Source organism: Sinohyriopsis cumingii, chromosome 1 (genome assembly GCF_028554795.1).
Source record: "Sinohyriopsis cumingii isolate HCF-2022 chromosome 1, ASM2855479v2, whole genome shotgun sequence".
NCBI lineage: Eukaryota > Metazoa > Mollusca > Bivalvia > Unionida > Unionidae > Sinohyriopsis > Sinohyriopsis cumingii.
The window spans coordinates 52213207-52237137 of NC_142961.1; the positions used below are offsets into that span (position 1 = coordinate 52213207).

Sequence of the window (23931 nt, forward strand, 5' to 3'; positions counted from 1 at the left end):
TTATTTCATGCTGTTAGACACCGACTTTTTCATTGTATTAGTCACACCTATGTCATTAACAAAATAAGGATTATTTGTTTGCTTTAAGTGTCACTATGCAGTACTGTCATTTTCAACCGGGTGGTGGTGGCAGTTGGGAGGGTCACTGTGAGAGGTCGCGAAATCGTATCTTTTTTGCGTGCGTGTCAGAGAGCCTTTATTTTAACGAAAGTCTGATCTATTGTTTTTTTTTTCTCTTTTCAAAACCGCTTTTTTATATGAAGGTTCAACATTTTATAATAAACCCGATTTTCATGTCATTTAGTATACTTGTATTTTATAATACATAAATTAACCGATAACGGGTCGGGTGGATGGAATTCGGTTGGTAATTCGATAGATTTATGCTATTGCAATTGACCACTGCAACAGTAAACAACTTTCCGGATAAAACGTTTGAATTATGTGACCCTGTCCATTGTTTGGTGCGTGCAAGCGTTGGCGCAATCCAAACACTAATTCAGAAAAGATATTAAACACGCGTGATGTGATTGGGTTTAAGTAGTTGCATCATGGCACATAATGTTGGACATTGTGTGGGAATTGGGCCCACGAACTGAATAGGTAGATTGGAAATATTTTTAGTAACTTTTAGCTAATATAACACAGAAAACATTAATGAAATTTAGCTTTGTTACATTATACCGAGGAGGAAACCATCTTGCACAGAAACCAACTCAGTCTAGTTAATGGAGGCCCCGTCGTCTTGATTTTCTTAAAAGGGGTTTGTTATATGCGGTTGCGGGGTCTATCTCGAAAGCCCACCAAACTGTGATCATCAAGAAAAGTTAAAAAGAAAGGTCTACCCAGCTCTGATCACCAAGAAATGTTAAAGGGGAAGGCCCACCGAGTCTTGATCACAAAGAAACATTAATGGGGCAGATCCACGCCGTCCTGATCACAAGAAACGTTAAAAGGGCATGCCCTAATGTCATATTCAGTTTATGATTCAACGTTTAATAAAACTGCGACGGTTTAAAAGAAAGGACGGTAACAATGAAAGGCCTGCTTGCTCTGACAAGGGACAGAACTTTACAATAAGAAATGAAAAGTGGTTCAACTGATGAAGGTTACTTCCCCTTTAACAGTATTTGAAGGCAGGTTAACTTTCTTCAGTCACACTAAAAGTTCACACCATCAATATTAATTCGCTGTGCTGTATGATGCGTCAGTTGAAAACTACTTGTCCATGAGCTGAATAAAATAAAAGAGCTCTTCCAATCCTTCATCACTCGTTCGGTCAGTTTTAAAAACTGGGCGCCGTTGTAAAAGTGAGAGAGAGAGAGAGAGAGAGAGAGTAAACAAATGCTAAAGTCAGAGATTAATTCGGCTGCATGAGCTTTGTTTACGTGTCTATTATGCTTACTCGTCTGGTTTAGACCGGACTATTTTAAAAAAAAAAAAAAATGAAATCTAATCGGGAGTTCTACAACACAATCGCGTTCTATTTATATCCCCAAATGCCTGCCTGAGCTATATGCGGTACATTCATTCTTGTTGACCTAGGTCTATCTGTCTAAATCAAGACATTTATCTGTTATAGCTGAACAAGTAGGGCCATTCATGCATTCATACATACAAGGTTCGAGATGAAACTAAATGTATAATAACATTCAGAGACTTCTGAAGCGGAAATTATAATAGAAATTTGTATTTGAGTAACGGACACTATACAAACATGGATTTCTTTTTTGACTTGTTTGATTCTGATACTAAGAAGAAGCCTAAGGCTGAGAGTAAAAATAAGACCAGTATCAATACAGGAAGTGGTGAACTTCCTTCAGTTCAAGGGATTCGGGGCCACCAGAATCTAAACGTACAAAAATGTGTCCCACGGGAAAATGATCGTATTAAGGAGGAAGGGATACACAAAGAACTTCATCGTCTGTATACGTGTGATAGTAAGTCTCTCTCTCTCTCTCTCTCTCTCTCTCCCAACCATACAGCCATGTACATGTGTAGATTCTTGAGAAATATGAATGGGGAAGGGAATAACCCCCAACTCCACCCAAAGTCTAAATGTCCTGGTACAGGACCACCTATTAATCAACCATCCTATCTACCTATTAAATTACCTAACTTTATCCCATTGTTGTTCAAGTCCTTCAAGGCAGATCTCACCTGCCTGACCTAGCTTTATTACATTATAGCTCAACTCCTTCAAAGTTGATCTTCCATGTGTAACCTAGCTTTATCCCATTGTTGTTCAAGTCCTTCAAGGCAGATCTCACATGCATGACATAGCCATATTACATTATAGTTTAAATCCCTCAGAGCTGATCTTAAATATTTACCATACATACAAAAAGGTCACTTAAGATTTTGTTCATGTTTCCCGTTTCATTGTAGTCTATATCACAGGAGTCTGACGTTTTATCAATAAAGTAAGATGAAATCGCGGACAAAGTGAGATCACCTTATTGGTACTATACAGCATTTATAGTACCGATAATGTGATTTCATGTTGTCAGAGATTTCGTCGTACTTTATTGATAAAAAGTCAGACTCCTGTATATATATCAATAACTTGTCGCGTTGGTCTAGTCAAATGATCAAAGCAATGAATAATTCGAAATATAATTATTCTATCCCTCATGGGTCTGTCTGTATACCTACCAACCATCTTATACATGAACGCTACTCCTACAGTGATGATGTTGTTGTTGTTGTTGTTGTTGGGTTTAAAGCCATTTTTCAGCACACGATAGGCTATGCATGGCGGTCAGTATTAATGGTGGAGGAAGAACCCGGGAAAACCCCGGGAAGAACCACCGACCGACGAGAAGCTACTGGCAAGCTTTCTCACATACCCGCACTGGCCGAATCCTAGACTCGAACCCACGCAGACAGAGGTGAGATGGCAGTGATCCGTAACGGTGAGCGCTTTAGACCACTCGGCCACTCGGTGGCCCCCTCCTATAATGTAAGACATAGCACGTTATTTTTGTTTTAGTGTTTTAGCCCAAAACAAATATCAGCGTCAAGGTCTTATATGTAGGACTGACATGAATACATGTTCTGTCTAAATACGTGCGAGAGAAAGTATATCTAGATGGTTAGGTGGCTTGAAAGCAACAGCAGCAAATGTTATGACGAAAATGTTGATGCTCAAAACAGAGACTGCAGCTGTGGTATCAAATTCCATCTAATGTAGTAAAGTAGAATTCTGAAATGAAATAAGCTGCCTTCCTTCGCATTTCTGATCACGTAATTGAAGAATGATTCACGTTTTCGAGCTCAAGTTAGTTATCTCAGGTGTCGAATATGCGATTCTAAAAAAACACGAAATGTTTTCACACTGTTGCTTTGTTGACTTGACAGATAGTTGGATTATACGAAGTAAGATGTTCTATTCAGCGAAGCGGAGGACTTAATGTCGCGTAATGGTTAGTTCGTTTACACCAATTACAGAGTAGATCGTGCAGTTGAAAAATATCTTCCAAATGACTCGAGTTCACGTAATCTAGTCTTGAGATTTTAAAGTGTTTCCATGGTTTGACCCCGATGGCTCGCCAGATACGTCAGTCTCTTAGTCAGGGGTCTCAAACAAATGGCCCGTGGGCCGCATACGGCTGCGAAGTCTATTTCCTACGGCCCGCAGCGACACTCGGAATTCGTAAAATAATTAATTATAATTTCACAGCCAGCCAGTTTCGAAAAAAAAAAATTCGATTATTACATCGTTTACTTCTTGTTTCCGACATTTCAGCTGGGTACCTTTTATATGAGCCGTTTTCGCTGTATGAAAAGGTTTCAGTGTCGTTGCCCTCGGGCCCATGTACTAGTCATCATGTGTCCCTCTTGGTGATTTGATTGGATTTGAGATCCCTGCTCAAGGTGGTATGATCATTAGAAAGATGTTCGACTTAGTGGATCATCAGGTAGCTCAATCATTAGAGCATCGGATTCTTAATCCAGAGGTCACTGATTCGATACCCGCTCAAGTCAGCCCGAGTCGGCTACCTCGGCAAGTCTTTGGGACAGGCATTTAGTTAAAATTTTCTTGGTAAGATATAACCAGTATTGTGTTGAAAGTGTCGTTGACAAACAGTCAACCCCTGTTTGACCTCACGTATATGATGACTTGGTTACAGTAAATTCAGGAGCGAATCTGATATAACTACTGGTGCTACACGCATATGTATGTATTTGGATGTTTAACGTAGCTTTATATAATAAAAATCAGTTATATCGCTACGATGTCTGCAGAGTGATGAGTTTATAATGATGTCTAGCACTGTGGTATCATGCCTCAGACATGTAGCATGATGTCCCACCCAGTCACATTATCCTGACACCAGACCGACCAGTCCAGACACTAACCTCTTAATGCAGAACGCCAAGCGAGGCAGCTGTTAGTACCATTTTTGTAAGTCTTTGGTATGACTCGTTTGGGGATCGAACCCACGACCTCCCGTATCCGAGGCGGACGCGCTATCCACTAGGTCACCGGATCGGTTGAGAGAGAGAGAGAGAGAGAGAGAGAGAGAGGGGGGGGTTGGTTTTAGTGGTAAATGTTATAAGTTTAATTCTCGGAAGTGACATTGGGATGCGTGTATCGTGTTACAACAAGGAACCTTTGTTAACTGATGTTTTATATTACCATCTATAGCGGTTATTCAGACGTGAAGCATTTTACGCTTGTTTATGGGCCGAAAAAATACGTAAGAGCTTGTCATAGAGTTAATTTGCATCCATTCAGTGGTTAAAAAAATACAGATGACGTATTTGCATTGGGTTTTCGAACATGATTACCATATTTAATGGCGCGTAACAGATGCATACCTGTGGACAGTTTAGACCCGAACTGGATGTGATACGAGGGTAACTACACTAGTCTGGTTAGGTATAGGCTATTCAACCACTGTTGCTATAGATAATTACATTTATCGTGCTGGTGAATTTAAAACGATGCATCTTTTAGCATGTGTGTATTATTATGTTTGGCTTCGAATTTGCAAATTAATTCCAGTACGTATTTAAACGTACACTGTTATATTATGTTAAACTCAAAGAGCCAACCATTACAATTGTGCGTATGGACGCAACCGATGTTGACTTAAATTTTGTATGAATTTGTTGTACTATATACACAACACTATACAAAGATTAAATTGGTATCCTTAACCATACTCTTTCTACCACAAACAATTGAACACATTCTTGCTGAGGGCATAGACTTCCAATTTATCAGAGAGACACTGTATGGTCTTAACTTCATCCAATAACTTTCGGAAGATATTCCTCCAGAATTGCTTGGAGCTAAATAAAACCAGGGTTGCATGGAGGATGTGGCAGATTTTGCATACTGTGCACCTTCGTGACAATTGTATCAACGGGCTATATAATAACCTTTGATTCTATACTTTAAAAATATTACCATGACAATCTTTTTTTCTTCTTCACTTTTAAGTACTTTATGCAAAGATTTTGTCATCTTCTCTTGGAAGAGAAAATCTTTACTTTTATCTTTTGTTAGGTCGTGAATTACTGGAAAATATTTAACTGGAATTGAATGCAAGGACTATATTTTTTAAATTGTCTGTAGTGGTGGGGGGGCGCTTGTTATGTAGCCTTTAGTTTGGTTATCGTTATCTAGGAGATGATCGACCAGGGTGTTATTGCCCTGATCGACTAAATAATAACATCAAGTTTATGTATGTATGTATGTATGTATGTATGTATGTATGTATGTATGTATGTATGTATGTAAGCATGTACGTACGTATGTATGAAGGGTATGAGGGTTTAAAATTCGGACTCTCAGCGAATATGTGATAACGGGATTCAGCCACAGATCACATGGAGATAAAATCAGGGTTGTATGGAGGATATGGTAAAGTTTGGATACTGTACATTTTCATGACTTATGCCAGGATGGAGGATTTGTGCGCCGGTGCGTTGTCATAGAGTAGATTTAGATCTCGGGTACTTGAGCGCGGACGGGTGGTCCGGTAATGTTCCACAGCTTTTCGCAACTCTTTGGACGCATGAATATGTACTCTGATACTGGCAGAGTCAGGCATATACTCCTGATTGACTGGGCCTTTTGTTCCTGCCACCAATCGCAGTCAGTGGTAACTTGTCCATCTTCCTTGATTTGCGACCATCATTAAAAACGACGAAACCACCTCAAGATTATAGTATCAACGCCGAGAATTGCAACTGTAAACTTTATCCAAGCTGGAGTGTCCTAAACGCGTTCATATTTTACAGTATTCTCATTGCGCTGTGGCAGGTTTGTTCTTCTCTGACATTTTAACGCCACTGTCATTTACCTGTGTTACACATGCACATATATGCAGGTGCCCGGTGCACTGCAGGCGAAGCTGTAGATCCTTGTATAGAAATTTATTTTGTCTATCGAGCAGCATTAATTTCTTGACAGGTTCAAAGAAGGAAAAAAAGATGTAAAATTAACTTGGCATAGTAAGAATATTAATACCAAGTCGTCTCTGGGTCAAAGATGTAAAAATAACTGGGCATAGTAAAAATTAATACCAAGTCGTCCCTGGGTCAAAGATGTAAAATTAACTGGGCATAGTAAAAATTAATACCAAGTCGTCCCTGGGTCAAGTATATCTAGATTCGCACGATGAGAATAAATACGAGTGCAGTTTCTACCCTTGAAATGTGTTGGAGTTAAGATCGCTTAACACTTGACTTGCGTCACCTATAAATAACCTTGACTAATTTGCATACTTGTTGTCAGCCTAGATCTTGTAGTGAAGGAAACAGCTTCGTTTTCTCGTGATGTGATGTGATATGATGTTTTCGTAAGCTTGATACTATAACTGGTAAAAATTATGAGCATTACATCGCAGTTTCGCGCTTTTCATTTATTTCTTGGCGGTGTTTGCATTTACAGCTACACTATTCAATATTTTCTTTGCCATTTTGATAGGGAGAAATTTTCTCTTCTGTGAGCTATGAATCATCTTTATGATCAGACCTCTGAGAAGCCACAAAACAGATAATGATCGGATTTTTTTTTTGATTTTTCATTTGGTCAGGCATTCTTACAATTGCCCCAGGGGCCCCGAGTGGCCGAGTGGTCTAAAGCGCTCACCGTTCCGGATCACTGCCATCTCACCTCTGTCTGCGTGGGTTCGAGTCCAAGGCTCGGCTAGCGTGGGTACGTGGGAAAGCCTGCCAGTAGCTTCTCGTGGGTCGGTGGTTCTTCCCTGAGTTTTCCAGGGTTCTTCCTCCACCAGTTATACTGGCCGCCATGTATAGCCTATCTTGTGCTGAAAAATGGCGTTAAACCCTACAACAACAACAACAACAATTGCCCCAGGTAACCGGTATCTTCAAGTCTGAAGCTTTATTGATAAAATAGTCGGGCCAAAGGGTATATGCCGGCAGATATTTCCATACATATGTAATTACTTTTTGCAAGAAAAATGGGGGGGGGGGGCCGAGTGGTCTAAAGCGCTCACCGTTACGGATCACTGCCATCTCACCTCTTTCTGCGTGAGTTCGAGTCTCAGGTTTGGCTAGCGTGGGTACGTGAGAAAGCCTGCCAGTAGCTTCTCGTGGGTCGGTGGTTCTTCCCGGGGTTTTCCAGTGTTCTTCCTCCATCAATTATACTGGCTGCCATGTATAGCCTATCTTGTGCTGAAAAATGGCGTTAAACCCTACAACAACAACAACAAGAAAAATGGTGTCAACTTGCATTCGAAACGAGCATTTTAAAAGTCTCAGCCATTTACCACTAATTTTCACACGTGGTATGCTGTTATTATCTGTCCAAAGCAGATGTGTCAAAACAACAGCTGATGATTGGTCGATTTTAGTTGAAGTAATTACCCACAAATGTTCCATTTCTTTTGACCGATCAGCAGTCTTTTTTGTACATATCACTCAAGAATGGAGGTTTTACCAAAATGGTTCATTTAGTACGAAGGTTGATGGAAATTTAGACGGTTAGAATTCTTCTTTCAGATGCAGGTTGCTCATATTTTTCTTGTGTAATGTAATTATATTCAAACATAAAAATCTGCGGACGTCTTTATTTTAACGTGACAATGCATTAATAAAGCTGGACAGTCCTGAAAATGATGGTGATCTGGGGCAAGCACAACAATGTCTGACCAGTCACAAATCGTACAATTTTGACATTCTCAGTTTAACTTTTCCCATTTCTAGCGCGCAAATATGTGTAATATCTCACTGAAAAGGAAAATTATGACAACTAGAATACTGAACGATTTCTCTGTAAAGGCGCATACCACTAAGAAAAATCAAGGGCTGTGTGCGCGGCTGCAGTTTCTCAGGTTGCAACATTATCTCGTATTATATGTTTATCTAAGAGCCATGTATTAGACTATCATATTTTCATGATTTTGACCCATTTTATTATCAAGCTTATAATTATTGTAGTGGAGACGTGTACTATGTTGAGTATAATGATGACAGGGACGAATAACTCTTGCGACTCACGAGTCCCAGGGACGAGTACTTGCGAATTCCCCCCCCCCCCTCAGTCCTGTTGCAGAACTTTATATGTGTGTGTGTGTGTGTTTCTGTGTAAAATATACTTATTAGTATTATTATTATTATTATTAGCTCTACTGGTCCTAGACCAGAAGAGCTTATTAGATAGATGTTCGTCCGTCCGTCCGTTAGCACAAGTTTGCTGTTGCTTCTCCTAAACTACATGGAGGATTGCCATGAAACTTTACACACAAATTCATCCCATATTCTAGTTGGTTCCAAAGGAAAATGGTGCAGCTCGAACATATTGTACGGCCTCCACATCGGTCATCCAGAAAATGTGATTAGAGCGTCCGCCTCGGATGAGAAAGGTCGCGGGATTAAACCCTGAGTCAGACTTATAAAAATGGTACTAGCAGGTGCCTCGCTTTGATGCTCAGCATAAAAATGTTATTGTTAGGACTGGTCAGCTTGGTGTCAGGATAATGTGACTGGGTGAGACATGATGCTACATGCCTACGGCATTATGTCCCAGTGCTAGACATTATATAAACTGCTACACTGCAGATATCGTAGCGATATGACTGAAAAATTGTTAAAGCTACGTTAAAAATCCAAAATCACACGCACACACACACATCAAATAATTCAAGCACATCATTATATTGGTATCAACGAATCTCATGAATTTGACGAAAATACACTTTGTGCTTTCAAGCATTTCTCGCTTTTACCGCCAAAAATGTGTCCGTCGACCTTCCAGACACCCGGTCCCTTGCACAAATGATTTACGAGAGAATTTCTTTCAAATTGACTCTAGGAGTACCCTGTACCCTAACTCTTGCAGCAAAGCTTATCCTAATTAGATTTTTTGATTTGGGGGGGGGGGATATTTACAGCTAGGAAATTTAGTGTGGGAAACACGTCCCTATTTAGCGTAACCAATCTGGATGAAATATATTTACCGCCTTTTCCTCTAGGTGCAAAAACTGTGGTCAACTTGTCCTTCCAGGTTTAAGACTAACGGTTTCTGGAATTTTTCAAGTTTGATAGTGCCACTATGAAATCGAAGTTAGCCGTGTCCCTAATAGTCCGTCTCGCAGTTAAGTAAACGAATGCTTAATTTAAAATTCTCTACCTCTACCGATCAGACATTAGGAATCACTGCAGTATAGCGATTTAACAAGCGCCTGTCCCCATAAATCTATCTGATTGTTCTCTGGCCCAAACTAATGTGCTTTTTATAGATCGACAGAAATTTGCCCAATCACATTATTATTAGTATTATTATTATTATTATTATTATTTGCTCGTTTCGGTCGCTTTGTATAGCACAGCTAGCAAGTGTATTTGCCCCCAGGTGTCATCAGTCCGCATTTGCAAGATGGAATGAATAAATTGTTATTTTTTAAACTATTTGCAGAATGTTAACTTTAATTCAGTTTATTTTTGTTTATTGGTATGATATCCAATGTCATGTTTATTATCAAAAGAACAGACGTTTTCTCGGACATACTTTCTGTAAATAAATGTACTCTATGACAGGTGATTCACGTTAGAAATATAGCCACATAGAACATACCTTAATATCGTATTCATTCATAAAAAATATAAATTAAAATTTTTAGTCATTTATTAAAATGTCATTAAAGTTATGAGCTTATTCAACAAAGTTTCTCTCAATTTATTAAAGTTGAATACCATGGCAACACTTACCATGTTCATATCATATCCAGTTCCACTGCATATAAATAAAGTTTTTGATGGTCATGTTTACATAAAGACGGTTGTCTGCAGAGCAAAAGAAGAGGGCATTGAAGTATGTAATGTTCATCGTAAATAGTACCAATATGACATAAAATATGGCCGCCATATTGAAAATCTTTTTATCGCTACTATTCCTGCATGGATGGTCATATCAACATGTGGTTTTCAAGACTTCTTAATGCTTCGCTGATGCTATTGAAAATTATGCCATTAGACGTCCAATATGACCACGACTTATTATGCTATCTTGTTGGTCATAAATAAACATGGGGCTGATCAGAGGTCCAATATGGTCGCCACGGCAGCTATCTTGAAAATCTTGGTATCGCTACTCCTCCAGAATGGATAGAGATATGAAAATAGGGCTTTCACCAAAAGACTTTTATAATGTTTAGTTGATGCGAAATAAAAACATTTCCGATATGACATCCCATATGGTTGTCGAGGAAGCCCTCTTTACAATCGCTACTTCTCACGATTGCATGGTCATATCAACACGGGATTTTCAATAAACATTTCTTATGATGCATGACTGGTCTTAAATAAATATGGCGCCGATCTGACTTCCAATATGGCAATCATCATAAAAATCTTGTTATTACCACTCTTCCTTAATAGGCAGCGTTGATTTCGCCAAAAGACGTCTTGTAATGTCCGTTAGGTCTTTAAATGAAATGGCCCTGATATGACATTCAGTTTGGGCCCTATGCCAGCCATCTTGAAAACAGTGTTATCTCTGCTTTTCTCCAAACAGATGACTACATCAATATGGGTTTTCACCAATAGAATTCCAAGTCTGTCAAAAATGACAATGGTGCCAGTACTATATCCAACATGGATGCCACGATACCGGTCTTAAAAATCACCAGTCCCTTTGAATGGGTGATCATAGCCCATTTCATACCGAATTTAACCGAGTTGCTCCGTAATTATCCGAATAACCTCCCGAGTTATTTCTACTCCAGCCAATCCAACGCTGGTGGGTACATGTACATAACAAAATGGCGTCCATTGTTGTCTAGAAATATTTCAGAAATAAAATTAATTAAATGATTGAAATTTGTATGTAAATTATCCACAGACTTTCAAAAACAAATCTGATAAACTCATATGAAACGCATTTTATTATAGTGACGTTTCGAATGTACAGAAATAGTTTGAACAACTTGCTCTTTGATTGCCAGGATTACATTTGTTTACTTCGACACTGTTTCCTTACACACATGTACATGTCCAGATGTAAACAGCTCAAAGCTAGTCTTTCGTATAGGTTTGAAATCCGCCCTGGTTTCCAGAAAATAAGACAGGATGGTTCCAATATTAAATTTCGTCAATATCTGCGGCAGCATCGCTGTTGAATATGCATTTTTCAACTCGATAAACGATGTTGAAGTAGTTACAGAAGTTAATCCTGATGCTGAAGCGTTAGCCATATTTTGCCCACCACCTATTACGGTCAGCTGACCACCCGCCACGTGATCAAAATTCCGAGAAAATTAAGTTCACCGAAGTCTGCATGAAAAGGGCTATTATATCAAGGGATTTTCAACAGGTCATAAAATTAAATGAAACTAGTGCCAATCAGACATCAAGTATGGCTGCCACGAATTTGTCCTTAAATTTTTGTCATTATTCGCCCTGAATTGATGACCATTATGACGCGGGGTTTTCAACAAAACGCTTCCAATTATGTCTGCTTTGTTATAAATAAAAATAGTTCCAAGCTTGCATGCATTACGTTGACCAAAGAAGCTAATTTTAAATCTTTTTATCGTTGAAGAATATCAGAGACGTTTTCAACCCTCGGCATCAAAAGTAAGAAATACGCTTATCTTGAATTAAGGAAATTCATTTCGCCCAGTAGAGCGTTTGTCCCTAAAGGGGGACTTGTCATTAGATTATGTTTTCTGGTCCTTAACTTAAGAAAACTGTTCACGTCTTAACAAGGTGTAACAGGATGAAGTAGGGTTTTGGACTGAAATTAGCGAAGAGTCTGGAAGCAATTTTGTGAACGAGATGTTTATTTATAATGTAATTGAACGACGAAAGAATCCGACACAGTATACGCGTACGAATCCAGTTCAACAACGGATTTAACAGAATAATGTGCATCGAGTTAAAAACCTATAGAAAAAATGATATCGTTCCTAACTAAACCTAATCAGAATATGCAGTTTCAAAGAATAATCAAGAAGAATCAATGTACATTGTTTCTTTACAAAATAGTTCAGATACACTATACTAACTTTTAGCACACGTGTCGTGCACGTGTGTGCAATATGAAGGTGTTCAGTATCGTAAAAAAGTGCACGATTCTGATAATGTAAAGTTAATGGAGAAAAAGGTGAGCATATAATAAATGGACATATCACCATGGATGATCAATGTCTTGAATTTAAACACAAATATGAGCAATGTATTATTGCGAATTTATGGTTAAAATAATAGAAAAGAATGAGAGGCAACAAGCCTTGTAAAATTCAACAAATAAATTATTTCCACAGAATACAAAGTGAAAATGTAAAAAAATAAATAAATTCCAAATAATCATAGAACTACAGATACAAGTCTTAACTATTAAAGTTCTGAATAAATATTAGTGGAAATCCAAATTAGATCCAATGAGGGGCCCCCAGTGGCCGAGTGGTCTAAAGCGCTCACCGTTCCGGATCGCTGCCATCTCACCTCTGTCTGCGTGGATTCGAGTCCAAGGCTCGGCTAGCGTAGGTACGTGGGAAAGCCTGCCAGTAGCTTCTCGTGGGTCGGTGGTTCTTCCCTGGGTTTTCCAGGGTTCTTCCTCCACCATTAATACTGGCCGCCATTTATAGCCTACATTGTGCTGAAAAATGGCGTTAAACCCTAGAACATCAAACATCAAACATCAGATCCAATGCTAAATGTGTTGATGTGCCTGCGGTGGCCCGTATCGTGTTGGTGTACCAACATTCTTTTGTTGGATCACAATAATACCATCCAAGAATTAAATCCTTATTTGAAATTTCAGTATAAATTCAAGTCTATATATCCAAATATGTTATTTTTGAAGAGCACTTTGTATTTCCAGAGAAGAATTACTTGAAATAAATAATTTGAATAAAGACAATTCCAGCCCAATGAATTTTTGGACGCACCAAAAATTCAATTGATTCTGCTAAGATCTTAAAGCGCGAATGAATACTTTTCCAGTAACAAGACTGTATTGTCCTCTGCTTGACCTCAGGTCACAATAAACATTTTCACAAGAAAAAGATATTACGTAATGGAAAATAACCTTCTACAATTATCCTAATGTTTACAGGATAAACTCTCAGTTATAATTGGAAGGTCTGTTACTAAAATAATAATAATAATATAGAATATGGAATTTGTCAGGTAGACCAGATATATTTATAGGGGAATTCCAATAATCTAGACCCAGACCTAAATAAATATGTTTACTTCTATTAATAATGATCCTAATATTAAAATATTATACATAGACAATATTTTAGCTATGTATTAGTTGTTTACAGAATTAAAAATAAATCAATGACTCAGGTCAAGTAGAAAAATTAATTTGATTTTGGACAAGGTTAAGTCCAACATATATAGTAACATTATAAAACCATACAATGAAATAAAAAAAAGTTTCTTAAAATCACTAACAAACAATACAAATTAAATAAAAATAACAGAATGATCTAACACAAAGGGTATCAAAGCATATGATTTACACAAAAATAAATAAGTATGATTCTGTCACCAAGGAGCCATCACGCATGGACCACCTCTTCCAAACTGCTGAATTATCCCTCAAATGCCTCCTTATGCCACCAGACCGGTTGGTCCCGAATCCATGGTCCCTGAATGCGAGAACGCCAATACAATCCTCTCTGCCAACGTCACCGTCGACAGCAGCGTACTGGTTACACGAAACCCCACAGACTTTACGACTCCCCATTAAAGTCTTTTACATTATTTGAATGACTATTGTCATGTAGTACACGAGGCATGGTTAAGGACGAATGCACTGATATAAGTTTCGCCTACGCTTCCATGAATTTGCTGCGTTACATATTAAATCATATCAGAACTGTTGAATTATAAGAACTAGAACATCACTCATTCTTTAATATATGCAACATATAATTGAATTAAATTTGTCTGTACAGTTATAAAATGACCAACATGACACAGACTATAGTTTAAATGGTAGCAAGGCAGGTCTTTATATGACATAAGTGTGACTGTCTTTACAATTTATAATAAGTTATGAAACATCAAATATATAAAACGATTCTATCACAAAACCTGAAAGAATGCAGGTTTATATTTCACTTACTTCTTCAGCGGAAGATTACTCTCTTAAGGGTTATTGGTGTATTTATTTTTTAAACACCTAATCAATATCTGGTTCGGTTGGGCAGTGACTCCTGTAGGATATTTTGCCTTACGAGCCTTTTTGTTTGTCAGGAAGCCTCCCATAAAGGTTATTGGTTTATATATTGTTTAATACACAAGCTGTAAAATATTTTGCCTTACAGGATTTTTGTTTGTTCAGGCAGCCTTTCGTAAAGGTTATTTGCGTATGTATTTATTAACATACAATCAATACCTGGTTTGGCTGAGCAGAGCTCAATGTAAGATATTTTGCCTTACATGCTTTTGGTTGGTCAGGAAGCTATCCGTAAAGGTTATTATTGTATGTAAAGGTTATTGTTGTGTGTTTTTCTCAACAGTTTCTAACTGCGGGCATTTTGCTCGTGTAGCAATGGGTGAACCGCACACAATATTTTGAAATGGATGAAAATAAGCAACCCTTGGGTAACGTTGGATGCGCTAGCGAAACCCAGGTATAGTTTTGTTCATATATAAAACATTGATACAAGTACACACAATTTCGTGACATAAGGAATTTAATTAGTCGATATATATTTCCAAAGATAAGATTAATGCTTCAATTATCAGCAAGTTCGAAGTATGTTACCGTTTGTAAAAATATTCCTCTCAACGAAATATCGCTTTGCTAGAATCCTTCAAATGACTTTTCAAGTTTGTTTTGAATATCAATTAAATACAGTATTTATAATGACATTGTAATTTGATTTTCACCTTTATGGCCAAACTAACTTTGACATAAAGGCGCGCTAAAGCTATATCCGGATTCTAGAGACATAAATTATACCATTTGCATATGCTTTTCTATCTGAACTACCTCGTTTGGAATGTATTAAATGATACCAAATGTTGATTTTAGATCAAACATAGCCAAAGGATGTATACACCAAACCCTGCTCTTACAACATTATTAGAGGCCCCGAGTGGTCGAGTGGTCTAAAGCGCTCTCCGTTACGGATCACTGCCATCTCACCTCTGTCTGCGCCGGTTCGAGTCTCGGATTCAGCCAATGTGGGTATGTGAGAAACCTTGCCAGTAGCTTCTCGTGGGTCGGTGGTTCTTTCCGGGGTTTTCCTAGGTTTTTCCTCCACCATTAATACTGTCCGCCATGTATAGCCTATCGTGTGCTGAAAAATGGTGTTAAATCCCACAACAACAACAACAACAACATTATTAACAAAGGAAAGTTGTCATACTGGTTTTGTGGTTGTCCCGATTCTTTCATTAAGAAATATATGAACAAAATTTCACTTAATTATAGTGGAATTAGATAGGTTTGACCGGGGGGGGGGGGGCGGAGTTGTACACTCATATTTTCGGATGTGAAAGCTCATCCAATATAAAAAAAAAGCTTCATCACTTTATTACACATGTCTTGTTTATCATGCTTATAATCACCATTTGAAGGCTTACAGATTACACCCAAGTATAAAGGTGCGGAATATTGAATGTCACAGAGTACTTCATCTTTCTTAATAATCGAGAAATTTATTTTTATGCATGATCCATTCGTCACTCCTACTGGGGAGAGATTTTTTTTTTATAAAGAGCGTTGAAATGGTTGTTCTGCCTTTTATTTAATTTGAAAAACAGGTTTCGACACGTAGCATGCTTACATTATAAAAGTAAGGGAACTATTTAGTGCAGGTTGCCGGTGCTTGACTCAAGAGATTTCACGCATTTACAAAAGTGCATGTATTCATCATTATCATTTTCGTCGTTGATGTCATCATCCTCATTGTCGTCTTCTTCTTGACCTTTTTCCTGCTGCTTTCTTTTGTTAATAGTGTTGCATTTCAGTGTTGTGTTCAGGTTTGGTTCATATAAGTATTGGATTGAAACCCGTCCAAATACTAAATTTTGTTTGAGTTATCACTTATTGAAGATATACCGGAGACACATTTCTTCTTATGTAGTAGTGCCTTAAAAATGTTAATAAGCTTTACAAATTCAGGCACACACACCCAATTCATGTAGTCAAATGTTGTCTATATGAATCTATTTTTTATATATTATTTATTGCTTCGTGTTTGGGCACTATTTCTGCACCAGATAACTTTTTAAAAAATATTAACAAAAGGGTAGACATAAAGTTAAAATGAACTATTGATCATGTGCATCAAGGATGCAAAGATGCAACTGTGGTTTATCAGAAGCGGCCTTAGCAAACGCGGGGCCCGATTTTGGACCATTTTGGCGGGGACCCCTTGATTTACACTCGGGCACCCTGTAAGCACGGCATTTGGAAATCATGTTTTAAACAAGTTTTATATGATATTGAACTTAAAATTTTCTTCCATCACTTTATAATTACTTTCTCTCATATTTCTATTTAAAAAAATAACTAACGCGCGGGGCTCCTGTGAGCGCGGGGCGGCTCAGGGCCGGACCTATTAGTTATAGGCCTAAAAATTTCTAAATCACGTATTCTTGGTTTTCATGTCAGTTACTGGCAGCTGATTTTCATATTTTTTCATGTCAAATAGCAGTATTGTTTATATAATATGATATTAAATAAAACAAAGAAAAAGCTGTAACCTGCAGGAATAGAGAATTTTTTCATATTTTTCCAAATTATTCACTATCACCGTCACCATCCATTCTGTCAAACCCGACGTGAGATGGAATCTAAATTACAAAACCAATAAAAAGATCTACAAACTATAATGAAATCAGCTAATATATTAAAAGTATCTGCCTTAAATGTTAATTGAGCTATACAACTTAATGTACATGATAACACACTTACTTACGCAGAAGGTATAATTACATATTTCCCATCCACCCCAGTTTTTAGACATGTGGGTGGGCAGGCCAAAAAAAATGTTTTAAACAAATAAGCGTGCAAACGCGTGCATCGTATTGACTAAGTAAAAGTTATTATTTTAGAATGTATAAATTAAATGTGAAGGGAGACAATTCAGTGACCATGTGCAGTACCACGAGATGTCGCGTTCTTCGAGGTCTCGCGCGGCGCGTAATCTAAAGACCGTCTGCTTGTAAGGTCTGTGATGAAGCTAAGAAGATAGAACCCTGGCGGTATCACCAACATGACAGAATCATCAGACTATGAAGATAATTTAGATCCCTTCGGTTCGTAGATCATTTGAAAATTGAGTTTGTGAGCTGAGTGATTTCGTAAGAGTTGAGACATTTAATATTCGTTCCCATCCCCCTCCCCTGCTCGTTAGCTCTGTACTGTACTGTGCCTCTCTGAAGATGCCAAAGTGACAACTTTATTTCCGACTTCAGTGTTTTTCACTGATGGGTCAGAATTTATTGAGATACTGCGTCAGATTATTTGTTCTTCTATTTTTGCAAAAACAAATTATTACTACGTTTCAGAAAAGAGCGATCACACTTAGTCTCAAAAAGGGTAAATTGCTCCCGGAAGTTCACGAGAGGTACGGTGTTGATAGCAAGCTAAAGTTCGTCTGCACTTGAAGAGTATGAATGAATATCATTTTCATTTGTTATCCACACTTTGTTAAAATGAGTAATGTTTCACGAGAGGTACGGTGTTGATAGCAAGCTAAAGTTCGTCTGCACTTGAAAAGTATGAATGAATATCATTTTCATTTGTTATCCACACTTTGTTAAAATGAGTAATGTTTCAAAAGTAATGAGAGATATAAGTATGAGAGAAGTATATTTCTCAAAAGGTGAAAGTAATCGGTTCAGTGCATCAATACCGATGAGATAAAGATAACTTTATATACAATTTGTTATCAATGACGATAGCGAAGAACTTTTTGACAAATTATACGTCGATCAGTCCCCATCGCATCCATAAGATCGCATTGACACGGTGTGTGTGTGTGTGTGTTTGCAATTTAATTATAGGTAAAGTTATACTTTTTTAACTACTAAAAAGACGGAACTTGTATATTTTAAATGTTTGTTTGTTTTTTTTCAACAGTATATTCGGAATTTTTAAAGACTGAACGGATAAAAAACAATAAAAATTGGCCTTCACGGGTCCGACGTCAGATAGAAAGGAAATGAATAATTTTGTCATATACAAAATATTTGCATGTTCTTCTTTAACAATATATGAGTTCGAGTCATCTCGCGGCTAGTCCGAGTTTCCTCTGACCCTTGTCACCCCATTTTTGATATTTGGACATGATGTTGGGGTAGGGTCAGAGTCCACTGCCTATCGAAAAGTAGGAATTCGCTGACACCATTTGGTGTCGGCATAGGGTAGCTGCTTAGTAGCCGGCCTAGCGAACTGACAAGTAGGTTGCGAGGTATGTATAGTCATGTGACTCGGAATGCAAATAGCTTGATCCAGGTCAAATTTCAGCAACGAATATGCTCGCGATTTTCGAGAAAATAAATTATATTCCTATCGATATATGCATGTTCTTCTTCATGATGTTGGGATGTAGGGTCAGAGTCCACTGCGTATCGAAAAGTTGGAATTCGCTAACACCCTGCACCCCAACATCAATGTCCAGATTTAAAAAATGGGGTGGCAAGGGTCAACGGAAACTCGGACGACCTCTCGGCCAATGTAGGTATGTGAGAAAGCTTGACAGTAGCTTCCCGTGGGTACGTGATTCTTTTCGTGCTCAATTCTCAATCAAAATATGCTGGGCGGCATTTATAGCCTATCCTGCTGAGAAAGACCAGGAGGAGGAACAATTCTACATAGTGGCGTAACTTCTGCGGGGTGGGGCATTTAAGAAGTGGACAAAAAATCACAAGCTTGTACAGGTGTAAACAGATTTTAAATAACGAAACTCGTAAGTGATAAAAAATTCACAGAACTTCGTCATTTCATTCTTTGATTTATAATTTGAAACCCGAGTGTGACGAGGATGGCCCTAACAGACCATCTTCTGCTCGTTTCATGCTTAACGGACTTTCCATTCTAACACGGCGCCATATTGCGTACGCTATGGACGAGTCTATTTCCTCGGATATTACAGTGATGTAGTGATCCTATTCGGTATTTGCCGGATAATTCCGTAAATTACCATAAAGTGGAGAATTCAGAGCTATAGCCCTTTGCGTACATGTACATAGAAATTAACCGATTGTTAAATAACATGAAAGGCACATTTTTAGTTATAATTTTTTTCCTTTGCTTCATTCGACATTGTAAATATAGGAAGCAGACGACGTAGTATTCACCTTCTATGTACATACATGTGTCGTTGTCTATCCACCCCTTCCTTAAAAATGGACTTGTCTAGAAACTGGAAATGACAGGCGAGCAAGATCGTCTTTCACGCTGAAAACTTCGTTTGGTATGAAACGTGCATGTGATGATGGTGTTCGGGCCTCCTGGTCATAATCAGGTCTGAAATTATAAATAAGTTATGTGCATTTTTTTTAAAAAATCTCATGTATGCTTTTATTTTTTTTAAACCGGGTGGTGGTGTGGTTTACAAACAAATGGGGAAGTATATTAATTTGTATTGTTGGCGTTTCAGAATTTTTGCCCGGGTAGGGAAGTCCAATACTTTAAGTTATGGCACTTATTTTATGTATATATAAAGGAGGTATAATACCTATCAAACCGAAATTACAATCCAACAACAACCCAAAGAAGATTTTAATACACTCATGCGAGCGTAATTAAGACCATAAAAATAATAAAATATATGTTTTGTATTCAATAAAAATCATTACTTCATTTGTTTCTTTCACATATTTGTATGAATTATAAATGTCGTCTCAAATGATTACTTTAAAAAAAATAATTGCGCGAGTAGTGGATTAAAATTAAATAAATACATGAATGTTTATCTGCACGTGCTTGTTTAACAGCGTGTAATTGCAGACAAAATTAGAACGTCTAGGGAGTAGGTCATCTAAAAATAGCTTCTAACATTCACTTGACATCCAATTCGCCATATTGTTGTTCAGCCAGCTGAAAGCAGGCGGAGTGTGCCATCATTGCGCGTTAATAAAATAGATCTCCATTAAATAATGCCAGATTCAATACTTACGTTAGACAAGAGACAAAAGTCATTCAGATTTATTCTCATACATTCTAAATCTATTTTGAAAGGTAAACAATAACATTATTGTTTGTAGTTCAATGAATTGACGATCGTTTATCATGTCCTCAGTGCAAGCGTAGTGATTTCACTGACACTTACACTCTGCATACATTTATTTCAAAGGGAGAAGTATGTAGGATCTACTGAAGTAAATCCTATTTTTAAAAAAAGCTGTATTAAATAGATTTGAAAGTTAGATATTTCATTTGGATTTGGAAAGTTAGAAGTTAATAATTATGGGTAATGCCGCTACGGCTAAAAAGGGAGATCCGGCAGAAAATGGTACGTAATTTATCGTTGTGTATCTTAGCAAGTGCGTGGAAATGTATTGTTTTTACCAGTTTGCCCTCTATTTCATTGGAAGATATTCATACTGTGTTAACGTACGCAAGTGACTCGTGATTTGCCTCTGACTATGGGTGGCAGACTATGGGTGGGTTAAGAATTACTGCCTCAGTGTATTAAAATTGTCCAGTCTTTTAATGAATTTAAATAATGGTAAATCATTCATATCTGACTCGGTAAAAGGTTTGAAAATTCTCGCAGGTTTAGAATTTTTGACCTTAAATCATCGTTGCCCTTCATATAGCCCACGTCTTTTGCTGTCCGCAAAGGCAGCACTGTAACATCGTCCAGGTCGACCACTAAAGCCCCTATACCAGGCAGAGGAAATGGGGAATGATCAGATTAGGAAAATATTGCAATAACGTCATGTATTTATATTTGTGTAATTTGCTGAGTACAAAAGGTCGATCTTGCCACACCAGTTTTACCATTCTGATACTCATATTGATTAATTCTTTGAAGAATTGATACAAAACAATACTTTGCTTAATACAGGTTACTTTAATAATCTTCTGCAGTAATTTTAAACTTTTTAGCTGTTTGCCTTTTATGCTTTAAATTGAGAATTCATCATGTTTAGCCTACAAGGCAGTTTCGTATCTGCCGGACATACATTGTGATGGCAGTCGTATTAAAATCAGATTTTCATAGTCCTGCATGGAATCAGACAGAGACAAGTTCATGTTTTGGTGACCCTTGCAATTTCCAGTCCACTTAATTTTAGCAGCTTGCATGCAGATTTGTGGGAGGAGAGTTATTGTTGGTGTGTCACCTTGAGAGAGATTTTAAAGTTATTTGATTTGTGAACTACAAAGTCAGCGGAACATGACCTCTACAATGAACCCCAGGTCCTTGATTAATTCTGACCAGTGAGACGTTTGTTATGCATTCAGTGCAAAACGAACTGCTGTAATGAAGATGAATCTTGCATTCAATGAAAAGGTAGATCCTAATGTGACCAAACATGTTACATTAGAATCATCATGACTTGCAGAAGAGTTTATGGGATTGTATGTTGTCCGTTATCTGTCCGCCTGTTAGCACAAGTTTGTTTTCGCTACTCCAGTTAACCTACTTGGAGATTGCCATGAAACATCACACCCACGTTCATTCCATGGTGTAGGTGGTCCCAAATGAAAATGGTGCCAGTATGGCTGCCAGAGTGGTCTACTTGAATGTGGTTTTCACTAAAATTCTTGTTATGATGTCTAGTTGGTTCTGGATGGTGATAATCTGATGTATTGGTCAGCATCACAATCCTAATATTGCTAATCCTTAGAATAAAAAAGTAATATTGCAATATACAAGGCCTTCATTTAAAGTTGGAGGGTGAGTTGCCAAAGTAGGTGGGAGGTGCAGTTGGGGATACAGTTTTTGTTTTGCTTTGTTTGTTTTTTTAAGTAGCCAGATGTAAAGTAAAAGTAGTCAGGTGAATCACACAAATCAGGGCTAATAAGGAGAGCCCTGAATACATTCTCTAGTAGACTTCTTATGGTGTATAGTTGGTCCAAAATGAAAATGGTATTGATCTGATGTTCAGTGTGGCCACCACTAATCTGATTAAATTCAGATCTCCACTGTCCTATGTGGAGTTCTGAGAGTGTCTGCATAGGGGTCATGTTCTGGTGACCAATGTTATTACCATAATTGCTAATTTTATCAGCCATCAACCCAGTTGGATGAAGTCTTAAATCTTCATTTTTTGGAGTATAGCTGAATAGCATCAATATGTGTCAAACGATTTGATTCACTTTAAAATTTCTGAAAGCTTCATTTCTGTTGGCTAAGTCTAAGGTTACCAGAACATGACCCCTAACCAGCTGCTGCCAGATATTCACATAGGACACTTGAGATCTGATTATGATCAAACTGGGCCACCACAGCATTCATCTTGAAAATGTTGTTTTTTATACCACTCCTGAATGGACAGTTGTATCAACATGGGAGATTTTACTATACAACTTGTGATATCTAGTTGGTCCTAATGGTGCCATTTGGACATAATTGTGCATGCAGCTGTGGCCATATTGTAAATCTTTTTATTGTTATTTTTCATGAATTGGTCATATCAGCATGGGGTTTTCACTGAAAGACTTCTTATGTCTAGTTGGTTATAAATGAAAATGGTGCCAATCCAGTCTATAATATGATCGCCAGTTGGTACATTTACTGACATAGAAATGGTGTCAGTCTGATATTGAACATATCCACCACTGCATCCATCTTGAAAATTTTATCGTTACACTTCCAAAACGGAAAGGCATGTGAATGTGGGGTTTCAACCAAAAGAAATATGACTTGCTATCCAGGTCCATTGCTAATAAAATTGATCATTTTATCCAATAATTTGTCATATTGGCATGAAAAGGGAACAGCAATGCAAGATATTGCTAATTTTTAGCTGTAACCAATTTTCTAGGCTGCTATTTTTGTTTTACAACTGTGGCAAAGCAAAAGAAAAAAAATTGTAACATTTTTAAAGTTTAAAAAATTATCTCATCAGAATTTAATATTCTGACATAAAAATATGCAAAATCATTAGTCTGAACTGACTGTTATGAATTCTCTCTATTTTCACCAACTATTTTGGCAAGAGAGGTAATTTTGTCCTGGTATTAGGATCAAGCTTGAATCCAGACTCATTATTAAATAAATGCATTTGATAAAGATTTACTAACTTACGATTAGGATATTTTAAAGTAAATATTTTAAAGTAAACATTCTGGGATCGCGAATGATAATGGAGCGGCAAGGTTAGCACAGGTGATTGAGGTAATTTATCAGTATGTGGAAGAATATCAAAGGTGGTTTCAGCACACTGCATTTAAAAGGAAGAAAAGGTATTATCTTAAATTCATGTAATTTCTTTGTATCTAATAAGGATCACTCCTTTTTTGGAATTATTTTGGTTATCTGGAATGCTTGTGTATAAAGTGTATTTATTTGCAGTACA

General features: G+C 37.5%; 1 protein-coding gene across 8 annotated transcripts in view; it reads left to right on the forward strand.

Annotated features, from left to right (window-relative positions):
• The window catches only part of LOC149806869 (cAMP-dependent protein kinase catalytic subunit beta), a 489283-nt gene that overhangs the window by 314299 nt on the left and 151053 nt on the right, over positions 1-23931 (forward strand). The window contains exon 1 of one of the 8 annotated variants that reach the window (XM_089958910.1): positions 1593-1940. The exons of 4 other annotated variants lie outside the window; for them this stretch is intronic. In XM_089958910.1, coding sequence (XP_089815036.1) covers positions 1718-1940 — 223 coding nt within the window. In that variant the 5' untranslated portion in view covers positions 1593-1717. Of the gene's footprint in view, positions 1-1592; positions 1941-17654; positions 17713-20726; positions 20916-23931 lie in introns of those variants that run through there. 3 more of the 8 variants (XM_089958902.1, XM_089958948.1, XM_089958942.1) reach the window with 3 other exon arrangements.